This window comes from Lactuca sativa, chromosome 7 (genome assembly GCF_002870075.4).
Source record: "Lactuca sativa cultivar Salinas chromosome 7, Lsat_Salinas_v11, whole genome shotgun sequence".
Lineage (NCBI taxonomy): Eukaryota > Viridiplantae > Streptophyta > Magnoliopsida > Asterales > Asteraceae > Lactuca > Lactuca sativa.
In genome coordinates this window covers 174,835,421-174,850,740 of record NC_056629.2, presented here as the reverse complement: position 1 = coordinate 174,850,740, position 15,320 = coordinate 174,835,421, and the positions used below count along the sequence as shown (strand labels likewise).

Genomic DNA, 15,320 nt, shown 5'->3' with positions numbered 1-15,320 from the left:
GATTCTTCTTGCACAACAGTTCCTCTTGCACCATATCCTCTTGCTCCATCCTATCTTGCACCATAAACCCTTATCTTGCTCTACACTCAAGCCTCCTAACCCTAGCCGTAATCTACAAAAGCCTCCCATCATGAGCAACTTCCAATCCTACTTGCGCCCACTCAATTCCGATCACATCCATTCCGATCCATAACCAACATCGACTTTTGTTTTTGGCGAAACATCAATAAGAACACTCCTAGCCGACAACGCCATATAAGTGTACCATGTTTTTAATTTTTTCCTCTCTCCTTATGGTTGGAGCATAAAAAAGGCATATTTTTTGGCGCAACATTAGTATTCTTTCTGTTTGTTTGGCACAACATTATTGGAACATCACGTCTTTGCTTAGGGCATCATAAGTTGGGATATCTTCATGGATGAACAGCTTGGAAAATAATGTGGTTCAACAACTTGATATTCCTTGGAACAATAACTACATATTGTGCCAATACATCTTGTGCCACATTTTTTTGGGGACATCACCCTTGGCTCATCAAGCCTACTTGCGCCATCCTACCTTGTGCCTCACCAAAAAAACCGAGATCAAGTCTTGGAGCATCTTCTACCTTTCCTTTAGCGCATCGAACACTCCTTCATTGGCATTTTTTTCATCCCGAAACCTAGTTGGCACAACTTCTACTCTTCAATTGTCTTTGGCTCAACTTCCTCCCTTTGAAACAATTGGCGCAACATATTTTTTTGGCGCATCAGATCCTGGATCAAACCCTTGGTGTATCTTCCTTCTCGTAATCAATCCTTGGCGTAAATTCCTACTCTTACATGATTCCTTCGTTACGCAACCCTCATTTCCTTCTTTTACCATCTGCTTCCTTACAATATCTTGGAGCAATCTCATGCTCTCATGTTCAACTCATTGCCAAAACCCATTAAAACATCTTCTTTGTTTGTGCACCAACACTCTCGTGGGCTTGCTCTTCTTATTATCCAGTGATCATCACAAAACCTTAGTGCACCATCCTCTAAACTTCTATTCATCCAATCTTTTTGGTGCATCTGATGGATCAATTCACTTCCTCAACATGTGTTGCCTCAATCCCACACAATCTATTCTCTTCATGTAAGCATCCTTCTCGTCCTTGGTACGTCATCTTGCAAGCTTGGGTTATCATCACGCCTACTTGGCTCATCTGATCATATCATTGACGGACCACCTTCGAGCATCCTCTTCAAATCCAACTTGGCGGAAGCTTTTCTTGGACTTCCGACTTCTGACTTCTCACACCAACTGAGGTGTCAAAGATTTGGTCCTCAGTTTCTATTCCATTCTAGAAAATCCTTCTCATATCACCGTTTCCTAATTCTTGTTTTTGTTTATTGGAGGGATGGGAGGTAGTCAGAAGAGATACACCACTAATCCAAATGATTACAAGCATTTAGAAGAATTAGGTTACAGTTACAGCGCCACTGTATACAGAGCGATCTATCTCCCTACCAATGACGTCATCATCGTTAAGATCTTGGATCTCGATTGCATCAATAGCAATCTAGATGATATTCAAATTGAAGCCCAAACAATGAGTTTGATAGATCACCCAAATGTGATAAGGGCATTTTGTTCACTTGTTGTGAACCAAAACCTTTGGGTGGTTATGCAATTCATGGCTGAAGGTTCTTGTCTACATCTGTTGAGAACAACATATCCAGATGGATTTGAAGAGTCTGTTATTTCTATTATCCTCAAGAAGACTCTCAAGGCATTGGTCTACTTGCTTCGCCATGGTCAAATCCACTGTGATGGCTGGAAACATACTTCTTGACACTAATGGAGTGATAAAGATTGGGGATTTTAGTGTCTCAGCCTGTATGTTTCATAGAGGTGATAGACAACGCTCCATATGTAATTTTGTAGGAACTCCTTGTTAAATGGCACCAGAGGTCTCGCATCCTGGTAGTGGATATGATTTCAAGGCTGACATTTGGTCATTTGGAAGTACTGCACTTGAGTTGGCTCATGGTCATTTGGAACGCCCTGCATTCCCAGAAGAAACGCCCTGCGTTCGAGGCCAGGCCTCACCCTATAAATAGAACACAAAGCCAACTGAATTTGGTTGTTCAATCTCTTCTCTCTCTCTCCCTTATTACATCCATTTACGTGCAAATTATACCCCCGAAGCCCCGGTATCATCCCGAAGCCCCGAAGATCCCGAGAAACAGAGTTCCCGAGCCGAAACTCTGCCCACGAGAAGCCCGGTTTTTGTGACGATCTTCCAGATTTACCGAAAAATACTACTTTTAAAGTCGTAGTGCTGCCCGATCATCTTCTGATCAAGTGAGTGTATATTCCTTTCCTTCTAACACATAGATATAAAGTATCTCCTAGTGAATACGTGTTATGTGTATATAGATATATATTATCAGTTACTTGGAATGAATCTGTATATTTGGAATGAGTATTAAATGAATATTTTATCAGTTTTTAAGTTGCATATGTATGCATATGTATATTGTTATCTACAAAATATTGGGTAGAACTTGGGTAGATAGTTGTCGGATGATAAGCTGATGAGATGCCTCGATGTTGATGTTGTTAATCTAGTCATCTAGCGGAGTATGGATGACGACCACGAATTCTTTCTAGACTCTCCAGTGGAACGCTGGCAGGTTCATAACCTGTATGTGTTGTAAACGATGTGTTCACCGGTCTACTCTTCCCCCTCATGGTTTCCTTTAGGACATCTATTGTTGAGGAAACCCCTTTGCATTAATGTTCATCCCGATAAAAATCCTAGATTAGGTCCCAGGTAATAGATGTTGTTTTAGGGTCGTAAAGTGAGGATAACGGGAATGGGTAATCGGGTTATTGTTGGTTGGTGAAATTAAATATAATTATTTATTGTTGGTTGAAAACCCTATATGCTCACCAGGCTCCCAAGCCCGACCCACTCAGTTTTATTTGTATTACAGGAAGTGAGGCAAGGGCATAAGATGGTTGAATCATCATGTTATTTTGTTTATGAGCCTGTAGTTGTATATAACTGTTGTATGGCTTGTAATTTTTCGTTTATGCTTTTCGGTCTGTATCGGAACATGACATCCCGAGTTTTGATATCTAATGAAAATGCATTCCTTTAATCTAATGAAAATGCATTCCTTTATGATATGCTTTGGTAAATATTATTTTATCATATTTTGTGTTTGGGAACAAATTCCGAAACTCTTTTAAATCAATGGATTAATCTAAAATTATTTTTGAAGCATAAATTAAAACGGTCTTTTTTGGCCGTGATTTTGGGGATGTCACAGTTGGTATCAAAGCATTAGTTTAAGCGAACTAGGAATTTGTTGGATTTCTAGACTTAAACTTAGAATGTGAAATGAAGATTGTGAGATGAGTGTGTGTCATATTTTAGACACGTGCCCTAGTTTATTTTACAAAAGTTGCCTAAAATGCGTTTATGTGCTAAATGTTATATGATATTATTTGTTCGGATTTATGGTTTGTTGCCAACCGGATTTGGAAACCTTATGTGTTTAGGATTCTAAGCGTAGGATTACGGTATTAGAACTAGCATGTAAATGTTTCGGAGTGATAAGGATGATTTAATTATCAATCATGATTGAGGATCTAATTTCACCTTATTCAGTGTGTAGATCAAAATGGTAAAAACCAGAAGTGTCGTTGGAAACACGGATGAAAATAGAAATCAACCACCTATGATTGAGCGAGTACCTGTTGTAGCAGCAGCACCTGAGCCAATGACAATTGCTAAGGTACAAACGATGATCCAAATGATGTTAGATCGTCAAATGGAAGAAACTAGGCGTTTGGTCCAGCAAAATCGCGAAGAACCTTCAATGCCAATTGAACAGCCCGAATTGAATGAAGGGTATTCGGAAGGAGGAAACTTCAGTAGGACTGTTGGTCAAGCCAACCCACCGATTGTTAGGCAAGTCAACCAGGATGGAGGAAATGATGGGCGTGGGTGTAAGTACAAGGATTTCATGGCATCCAAGCCACCATGTCTATCCGAAAGCCCGATGCCGATGGAAGTTATAAATTGGATCTCCAAAATGGAGACGATGTTCGAGAGTTGTGAATGCAGCAATAGACAGAAGACCACTCTTGCGATCCCTCTGTTAAAATCTGGCTGTGTTGAGTTTGTGGAAGCTGTTAGCTGACTCTATGCCCAAGGGAGAAACGTCAAAATGTCTTGGGAGGATTTATGTGCAACTCAAGTTGCAATACTGCTCCGAGCAGAACTTTCTGGAAATCAATAATGAGTTTCAGAATTTGAAGAAAGGAAAAATGAGTGTTACATAATACGCTGCTACTTTCACAGAAAAGATGAAGCTTATCCCTTATTTAGTTCCAACTGAACTCTTTATGTTCAAAATTTTTTCCCTTGGACTACCGGCGGATTATGGTCCAATGGTTAAGCAAGCAACCACATTGAAAGCCACCATCTAGGCTGCTAGAAATGTTGAGACCCATATCAGGGAGAAAGGTCTGGAGAGGTTAGAGGTTGGTGAGAAGAGGAAGTTTGACGGATCCTGAGGGTCCAACAAAAGGGTAAATCCTCGAAGTCTACTTCGAGAGGAGGTGGAGGAGGCGAAGCGAAATGGTGCGACAAATGTAAGAAGAAGCATCATGGGAAATGTGGCGGGGAAACCACATGCTTCAAATGTGGAAAGCCAAGGCACTATGCCAACGAATGCACCTTTACCAAGAAAGTTTGTTGTGGTTGTGGTGAGGAGGGGCACATGGCGAGGGAATGTCCAAAGAAGAAGGAGGCAGCAAAGCCCAACATTCCACCAAAGTTGAAGGCGAGAGCCTTCCAGATGACACTGGAAGCTGCTAAAGATGAAGCTGATGTCGCTTCAGGTACCTGCCTCGTCAACAAATTTCCTGCCCAAATTTTATTTGATTCTGGAGCCAACTACTCCTTTATTTCACATGAATTTGGTAGAAAACTAGCTTTGCCTGTCGATATACTAGATAATGCTTTACTACTCGAAGTTGCTAGTGGCAAGTTTATACATGTTAGCCATTGTATGAAAAACATCTTGATTGAGTTGAATGGGAATAAGTTACACGAGGAATTATTGCCTATTGAGCTAAATGGTTTCAACATCGTGCTGGGGATGGATTCGCTTAGCGCCAACGATGTCAAAATACTGTGCCAGAAGAAGATTGTAAAAGTAAACCCGCCCGGGAAAGATTCATTTATGGTGTATGGGGACAAACGTAGAGTAAATTCTAGAATCATTTCTCTAATGAAATCCAGAAAGTGTTTGGCCAAAGGATGTACATCATATTTGACATTCGTGATCGATGCTAAGAAGGAGAAAAAGGAGATGTAGAGCATTCCTGTGGTGTGTGATTATCCGGAAGTATTTTCCGAAGATCTTCCCAGATTACCGCCTGATCGACAAGTAGAATTCCGTATCGGCTTGTTACCAGGGACGACGCCAATAGCAAAAGCACCTTACCGACTAGCACCGACGAAGATGAAGGAGCTGATGATGCAACTTCAGGAGTTATTGGAAAAAGGTTTCATTAGACCTAGTTCATCACCCTGGGGAGCTCCAATGTTATTCGTGAAAAAGAAAGACGAGAGTATGAGAATGTGCATCGATTATAGAGAGCTGAAAAAGGCAACAATAAAGAATAGATATCCGTTGCCGAGGATTGATGACCTATTCAATCAACTACAAGGCTCAAGTTATTTTTCAAAGATCGACCTAAGGTCAGGATATCATCAGTTGAAAGTAAGAGAGTAGGATATCGAGAAGACTGTATTCAGAACACGATATGGACACTACGAGTTTTGGGTTATGTCATTTGGACTAACCAATGCTCCAGCAACATTTACGGATTTAATGGACAGGGTTTGTAAACCGTTCCTTGATAAATCTGTGATAGTGTTCATAGATGACGTTCTGATTTACTCGAAAATCCAAAAGGAGCATGATAGACACTTGCGAGAAGTGTTGGAAGTCTTGAAGAAGGAGAAGTTGTATGCTAAGTTCTCCAAATGTGATTTTTGGATTCGAGAAGTCCAATTCTTGGGTCACATGGTCAACCAAGAAGGGATAATGGTAGATCCAGTAAAGATTGAAGCTGTGATGAAGTGGGAACAACTGAAAAGTCCCATGCAGATCCGAAGCTTTCTGGGATTAGCCGGATATTACCGAAGGTTTATCCAAGACTTTTCTTTGATCGCTACTCCTTTAACAGCTTTGACTCACAAAGGAGCTACTTATACTTGGAGCGATAAGCACAAAGAAGCATTTGAGCTGCTAAAGAAGAATCTATGTAAGGCACCGATTCTTTCTCTACCCGATGGAGTTGAAGACTTCGATGTTTACAGCGATGTGTCTAGTGTTGGGTTGGGTTGTGTTTTGACCCAAACAGACAAAGTGATAGCATATGCGTCTTGACAGCTGAAAGTGCATGAAAGGAGCTACCCCACTCATGATTTGGAGTTGGCAGCGGTAGTTTTCGCTCTAAAGATATGGAGGCATTACCTCTATGGTACGAAGTGCAAAATTTTCACCAATCATAAGAGTCTTCAATATCTCATTAATCAGAAAGAATTGAATATGAGGTAACGACGCTGGCTAGAATTACTTAAGGACTACGACTGTGAGATATTTTACCACCCAGGTAAAGCGAATGTTGTTGCTGATGCTCTCAGTCGGAAAGACAATCTTGAAAGAAAAAGGCCAAGAGCGTTGAGAATAGAAGTTGTCTCGACTATTGTGGAAAGTATAAAGAAAGCTCAAATAAAAGCTTTAGAGAAGAGTGACTGGAAGGAAGAACGTTCAGGCAAAACGTTAGAGTTTGGTACAAACGGTCACGGATTAAGGTATTCCAAGATTGGATTTGGGTACCTAAGTCAGGAGGAATAAGAGATATTCTGATGGAAGAAGCTCACAAAACCATATACTCAATTCATCATGGCAGCACTAAAATGTATAGGGACCTGAAACCCTATTACTGGTGGCCGACGATGAAGCTCGACATTGCAAAGTACGTGGCGGAGTGTGTGACATGTGCGCGGGTCAAGGCAAAACATCAGAAACCATACGGGAGTATAGAACCTTTACCTGTGCCTATATGTAAATGGGAGGACATGGCAATGGATTTTGTCACTAAACTGCCCAGAGCAAAGAATGGTCATGACATGATTTGGGTGGTCGTTGATCGCTTCACTAAGAGTGCGCATTTCATAACAACTAATGAGAAATGGTCTATGGATAAGCTTGCGAATTCTTACATGAAGGGAATTATGAGGCTTCATGGTGTTCCATTAACGATTGTGTCAGATTGTGACAGCCATTTCACCTCGCGATTTTGGAGAAGTCTACAAGAAGAATTGGGTACCAAGTTGTGTTTGAGTACAACTTACCATCCACAAACTGATGGTCAGAGCGAACGAACGATACAAACGCTTGAAGATATACTGAGAGCATGTACCCTAGAATTCCAAGGTAACTGGGATGAATATTTACCTTTGGTAGAATTCTCCTACAATAATAGTTTCAACTCCAACATAAAGATGGCACCTTATTAACCTATGTACGGACAAAAATGTTGTATGCCGTCTTGTTGGCTTGAGGCTGGGGAAAAGCAGTTTAGGGGACCGGAGATGGTCCATCAAACTGCTGAAAAGTTGAAAATAATTAGGGAGTGAATGTTAGCAGCTTAGGATCGTCAAAAGAGCTATGCTGACAACAAGCGAGGACCGATGACTTTTGAAGTTGGAGATTCGGTTTTGCTTAAAGTCTCACCGTGGAAGGGACTTATACGATTTGGTAAAAGAGGAAAGTTGAGTCCAAGGTTTTTTGGACCGTTTGAAGTTGTTCAAAGGATTGGGAACCAAGCTTACAAGATCGAACTACCAGAAGAACTGAATGGAATTCACAACACTTTCCATGTGTGTTATTTGAGGAAGTTCACAGGAGAAGTTCCCAACATGATTCCACTTTTGGAGTTGAGAATTGATGAGAACAAGAGGTTAATTAAAGAACCAGAGACAATCGTTGACCGAAAGACTAAGAAGTTACGACGCAAGATGGTCGATTTAATGCTTGTCCATTGGAAACATACGAATGGGCCAAATCTCACCTGGGAGAAGGAGAGTGACATGATAAGTCGCTATCCGCATTTGTTTGTTAATGTGTGATTCCGGGGACATAATCATTCTAAGGTGGAGAGAATTGTAACGCCCGTGTTTCTGGGCCAGGCATTAATGATGACGTAATAGTGTAGGTTAACCTTCTTAACCTATTTTGAAATAATAAGAATGTATTATTTGAGTATTATGTGTTTTATGCTTAATTGCTTAATTGTGTGGCTTAAATGAATTAAGAATAAAAATAAGCGTAAAAATGAAATGTTAAATAAACCCAATATTGATACATGAAGACGTAGTGGTCGTGACGAGGTTTCCGAATATATAAAGAATGCCGAAATCCGAGTTATAACGAAGAAGTTATGACATGTTGAAGTTTCGCGACAGAACCGGCACGACACTGTGTGACGTAAAATATGAATTTAAGATAGAGCGGTATCTAGCCTTAGTGATCTAAACGAAAGTCGTAGAATACGTTAAACCGAGAGCATGCATAAAGAGAACATCTAAATCTGACTTCGTATGAGGAAGTTATGATTTTACTAAGTTTCGACTTAGCGGTATGCAACCCGAAGTTCGAATTTGAGATCGAGGGATTTCTAGCCGAAACAATATAAACGAGAATTGAAGATCTCGTCGATAGTAGTTCAACGGAAGAAAGACAGATGAAAACGGACGTCAGATGAAGAAGATATGAATTTCTAACGGAGTTTTCCTGTGCCGGCCTACTAAAACTAATATAATAAAAACAAAAGTCAAATTTAGCCGACGAAGTCTAAACGAGTGTTGTAGACCATAATCTCACCTACGCGTGGATATAAAGAACGTCGAAAACGGAGATCGTATGCAAAATTTATGAATTTCTGAAGTTCGAGGCACGCATAACGAGGAGGGAACACCCCACATTCAAATAAGGAACACCTTGCGTTCGATACTTGGCTCCGGATTACCCACGTCGATGCTGACTCAATGGATAAGGGATAGGGACGGAACCCCGCTCCTACGCGCTGCGTCCGAAGGGAACGCCCAACATTCCCAGAAGGAACACCGTGCATTCGAGGCGAAGCCTCACCCTATAAATAGAACACAAAGCCAACCGAATTTGGTTGCTCAATATCTTATCTCTCTCCCGTATTACATCGATTTACGTGCAAATTATACCCCTGAAGCCCCGATATCATCCCGAAGCCCTGAAGATCCCGAGAAACAGATTTCCCGAGCCGAAAGTCTGCCCACAAGAAGCCCGATTTTTGTGATGATCTTCCAGATTTACCGAAGAATACTAGTTTTAAAGTCGTAGTGCTGTCCGATCATCTTCTGATCAAGTAAGTGTATGTTACTTTTCTTCTAACACATATATATAAAGTATCTCCTAGTGAATACTTGTTATGTTTATATAGAGATATTATCTGTTACTTGGAATGAATCTGTATATTTGGAACGAGTATTAAATGAATATCTTATCAGTTTTTAAGTTACATATGTATGCATATGTATATTGTTATCTACAAAATGTTGGGTAGAACTTGGGTAGATAGTTTTCTGGTGATAAACAGATGAGAGGCCTCGATGTTGATGTTATTAATCTAGTCATCTAGTGGGGTATGGATGACGACCACGGACTCTTTCTGGGCTGTCCAGTGGAACGCTGGCAGGTTCATAATCTGTAGGTGTTGTGAACGTTGTGTTCATCGGTGTACTCTATCCCCCTCATGGTTGCCTTTAGGACATCTATTGTTGAGGAAACCCCTTTGCAGTAATGTCCATCCCGATGAAAATCCTAGATTAGGTCCCTAGTAATAGATGTTGTTTTAGGGACGTAAAGTGAGGATAACTGGAATGGGTAATCGGATTATTGTTGGTTGGTGAAATTAAATATAATTATTTATTGTGGGTTGAAAACCCTATATGCTCACCAGGTTCCCAAGCGTGACCCACTCAGTTTTATTTGTATTACAGGAAGTGGCGCGAGGGCATAAGATGGATGAATCATGAAGTTATTTTGTTTATAAGCATGTAGTTGTATATAACTGTTGTATGGCTTGTAATTTGTCGTTTATGCGTTTTGGTCTGTGTCGGAACATGACATCCTGAGTTTTGATATCTAACGAAAATGCATTCCTTTATGAAATGCTTTGGTAAATATTATTTTATCATATTTTTTTTGGGAACAAATTCTGCAACTCTTTTAAATCAATGGATTTCCTCTGAAATTATTTTAAAAACATAAATTAAAACGGTCTTTTCTTGCCGTGATTTGGGGGGGTCACAATCTTCAGGATAGACAATAATCCTTAGGGATTTCTTAGAAATATATGTCAATAAAGAAACAATGGGGCGATGGAGTACACCTGGTGAACACTTAGTTCAAAAACACCTACATGTTGCGAGCCTGCTAGCGTTCCACTAGATTGTCTAGAATAGTTTGTGGTTATCTTATATACTCCGCTAGACGACTGGACTATCTTTAAAGTCAAGGCCTCTCATTGTCTAGTTCATTTTTCATCTTTCATCATCTATATCATCTTTTGTTTTCCCATATTTACCCAACATATTTGTGGGTGTAAAATACATATACAGTTTAAATCAAATAACATGTATAAATCATTCATCTAGCATAGATATCAGTAACACATATAATTGACACATATAGTGTAACAACCCGTTATTTCAGGTCAATGTAATGTCTAAAAGTCGAGTCTTGTAATCTTTTTGTGAAGTAATAAGAATATCATCGAAAATGAAATGTTAAAAAAAAATAGATTCGAAAGACACCAAAGAAATGTTATATCAGCCTATTTTTCTTCTTGTAGTTGGATCTCCAAGTTTTTGGAATGCTCCAAATTCCATCCCAAAGCGCGCTGCCCTCCTAGGCGCGCAACACTAAGTAATCCAAGCCAACCGATGAGACTTTCCAACTCGAGGCTAGAAGCTACCAACACTTTAATACAAACAAAAACAGAAATCAGAATTCGTGGGGCCCGAGGCCTTACAGAAAAAGATCGATGAACGATTAAGCGAGACTTTGCCTTAGAGACCAATGAAATGAGACCAAGAAGCTTTATTACACAAAAGTTCTTTGAAGACCTTTTGCTTCTGCTTCCCTGCTTACTATTGCTATCACCTCAACTGCTTTGACCTGCTCACTTAGAGTGAAGATCAATAATGGGCGGAAAGGAGTTCAAGCTGATTTGATAAGGATGCGTCTAACCCTTTCCAAGAGTTAACTTATAGCCATTCAATTCCATATACCTAGTTCGACCTCGCCTCTACGAACCATTTATAAATCCCAATTTTTAGAAATTATCCTTTCCCTTTCTTTATCATTATCAGCAACCTAAATTGATAAGATAATAAATGGATAAATTGATTGGGCCGAATCGTTGCATAGAAATTGATTTGATTGATCTAAGTTCGTACAATTTATTATTTATTAATATTTTCGTTTGGTCAATCGTTGAATAAAATCAACTGAAAAGGGGGAATTGTTCTCTAGAACATCCTTTTTTTTATTTAATCACACATCGTACAAGACTTCTTCGTCAAATTACGACTCTGAATAGTTCATATTCGGATTTGATGACCAATCTAAACTCAATATTCATTGAGGGGAAAGTATGATTATGATATAAATGCACCAAACCGGAAATTTTAGAAAAAAGATCTTTGAGATCTCTTTCCTTTTTTTTATTCTCTACTCTAATATGAATATTGTAATCTTTATTGTAATCTTTTTTTTCTATTACTCTAGATCATATATAGTGTAGTTGGGTATTTTCATTCCCTAAGTCAATTTTTTTTAGCCACACAACATTGCCTTAGGTTAAACTAAAAAAAGACACAGTATAGCCTCTTTCGGAATATTTATAGCTTTTTTTTTTTTTATATAAACCTGTTTAGTCATCTTTTCAAAATTTGGAGTTCCTTAATACATTTGTTAAAATAGGTCCTAATAGAATTTTTTATGACAAAATAAAAAATTCTAATATGATTGGTCATATAATCGGGGTTACATAGATGCCTTTTATGGAAGATTCTTAACTGCGGGGATTAGAAAATTGGCCAACTTTGCTCATTTTTTTGATAGACGAATAATTGATGCAATTCCAAATGGAGTTGGTCTTATGAGTTTCTTTGGAGTAAAGGTTATTAAATCGGTAGGGGGTGGGCGTATTTCTTCTTATCTGTTCTTTTATTTTTCTTATGTAGCAATTTTTTTTATTAATTTACTATTTTTTCAATGTTTGAATCTTGTTGACTAATCTTGCTAACAATGAACTTGGTAAAATGAAATGATTGAATAATTGAAAAATGAGATTATTTATGGGGTGGGGTGCTTGTCATAAGCTGCCTTGGATATGAGGAATTCTAAAAAAAACAAAAAAAGAAAAAGTCCAGTATTTGACGAAGATCTTTCTATCAATAGATACGAACGAGTGTTCGATATATGGGGTAGAATCCCTCTTCTATTTCTCTCTCCATTTTTCTTCCCCTCTAACGCGGGCCGGACGGCGGCGGGCGCGGGAGGAAGAAAGCTAAGAGAAGACGCTCTTCTCTTAGGTCCTTTTTTTTTAGTGCAGGAAAGCGCTCTCTAAGGATTCCATTAGTTATGTATCAATGTTCCAACAAAATTACTTGTATGCATCAAAACCCCAGGTTCAGCGGGGTAAATGCATTAAAAAGGGACAAATTTTAGCGTATGGTGCTGCTATAGTTGGTGGCGAACTCGCTTTGGGGAAAAACGTATTAATAGCTGATATGCCATGGGAAGGTTACAATTTTGAAGATGCAGTACTCGTTAGTGAGCGCTTAGTATATGAAGATATTTATACTTTTTTTCACATACGTAAATATGAAATTCAGATTAACCAAGGCTCCGAAAGGGTCACTAACGAAATACCACATTTAGAAGTCCATTTACTCCGAAATTTAGACAAAAATGGAATTGTAATGTTGGGATCTTGGGTGGAAACTGGTGATATTTTAGTAGGTAAATTAACGCCCCAAATGGTGAAAGAATCATCGTATGCCCCCGAAGATAGATTGTTACGAACCATACTTGGCATGCGGGTATATACTTCAAAAGAAACTCGTCTAAAATTACCTATAGGAGGTAGGGGTTGGGTGATTGATGTGAGATGGGTCCAGAGTTCTAAGACAAATGAGACAGAGAAAACAGAAAGTATTCGTGTATATATTTTACAGAAACGTGAAATAAAAGTAGGCAATAAAGTAGCTGGAAGACATGGAAATAAGGGTATCATTTCAAAAATTTTGCCTAGACAAGATATGCCTTATTTGCAAGATGGAAGACCTGTTGATATGGTCTTCAACCCATTAGGAGTACCTTCCCGAATGAATGTAGGACAAATATTTGAATCTTCACTTGGGTTAGCTGGGGTTTGCTAGACAGACATTATCGAATAGCGCCTTTTGATGAGAGATATGAACAAAAAGCTTCGAGAAAACTGGTGTTTTCTGAATTATATGAAGCCAGTAAGCAAATAGTGGATCCATGGATATTTGAACCCGAGTCTCCAGGTGGTGTGTACAGGGCCTGGGTACATATTCACCGCGGCATGCTGATCCGCGATTACTAGCGATTCCAACTTCATGTTCCCGAGTTGCAGTGAACAATCCGAATTTAGGCAATCTTTCCGGATTCGCTCCGCCTTACAGCCTTGCTTCCCATTGTAATTTCCATTGTAGCACGTGTGTGGCCCAACCCATAAAGGCCATGCGGACTTGACGTCATCCCCACCTTCCTCCAGTATATCACTGGCAGTCCTTTGTGAGTGCGGCACACACCTTTTTGTTTGTTTCGGAGCCGTTTTGGCGGGGCGTACCAAACCCACTACGTACCACACCACCGCTCCGTTTGAGTACATTATGTGGTAGATATCGTGATTAGGTTTCCAAAAATATAAAAAACACTAAAAATCCGAGTTATAACGAAAGAGTTATAACCAATCAAAGATTCGTAACACTACCGGTAAAGCGTTGTTAAACATAAAACGAGAAATTTCAATAAAATACTTTTTAGCCTTAGGTATCTAAATGAAAGTCATAGAAATCCCAAAACCGTGAGCATACATAAAAAGAGCGCCCAAATTTGACTGCGTAAGAGGAATTTATGATTTTTCGAAGTTTCGGACGTAGCAGTAGACAACTAAAAACTCGAAATAGAGATCGAACGACTTTTTGCCAACATGACCTAAACAAGAATCGAAGTCTCATCGATGGTATTACAACGGTAAAAATTCTGTCGAAAACGGACATCGGATGAAGAAGTTATGGATTTTTAACGGAATTTTCCTGTCCCGACCTACTAAAAATAAATAATAAAAATAAATTCAAAATTAGCCGACGAAGTCTAAACGAAAGTTGTAAAGCGTAGTCTCACCTACGCGTGGATATAAAGAACGTCGAAAACAGAGTTTGTATGAGGAAGATATGAATTTTTGAAGTTTATTAAATAAATAAAATATTAAATTTAATTCTAAATACCCGATATTAACCGAAGGAGGAGGAGTCACCGGGCTGATTCGAGTTACGCCCAACGAACCCTCGTACGCCCAGTGTACTCGGGTGCTAGGCCTCGGTTTGTCCACGTCGCCCCTACGCCTCTATGCCTTCCCATCAAATGCTTCGTCCGAGGATGCGGTAAGCGATGACACACGAGTACGCCTCGCGTACCCCGTACGCCCAGCGTACTGAGGCGGTTCAGCCTCCTATAAAAGGGGTGTGAGGGTTCCGGGCATATTTGCTTATTTCTTCTCTTTCTCATGCCGAAGCTCTACGTTTAAACTCCCGAAGCCATCCCGACTGTTGAGAGAAAAACATTGAGACACACTTGAACAAACGTTAGAACAAGTATATTGCGGAATAGTTAATCTCGAAGGATCTAAAAGCTCAAAAATAATATTTAAAGTTAAATGTTAGAGTGTTCGTTGCGGGAACGTAAAGAAATGTAAATGACAACAATTGTTAGATCAAGTATACACTTAAGCTGATTCATAACAAGGAATGCATTCAAGCCAAGTTAATAAGTGAGATCAAACTTAGTGATTAAGTCACAAAAGACTTTCTCCGAAGAGAGGTTGTGATTGATTATGAGAGTAAGAAGAGTGAATAAGTAAGATAGAAAGATAACTTCTGAGATGTGTATTAGATTTAGAT

The 15,320-nt window shown here is 39.4% G+C and overlaps 1 protein-coding gene across 1 annotated transcript; it reads left to right on the top strand.

Moving 5' to 3' along the window:
* Nucleotides 1-3,660: 3,660 nt before the first annotated feature.
* LOC128127375 (DNA-directed RNA polymerase subunit beta-like) lies at nt 3,661-13,550 on the top strand. Its single transcript, XM_052765854.1, has 3 exons — nt 3,661-3,890; nt 12,722-12,938; nt 13,005-13,550. Exons 1-3 carry the CDS (start codon nt 3,661-3,663, stop codon nt 13,548-13,550), a joined length of 993 nt encoding a protein of 330 aa, XP_052621814.1.
* Nucleotides 13,551-15,320: the final 1,770 nt, after the last annotated feature.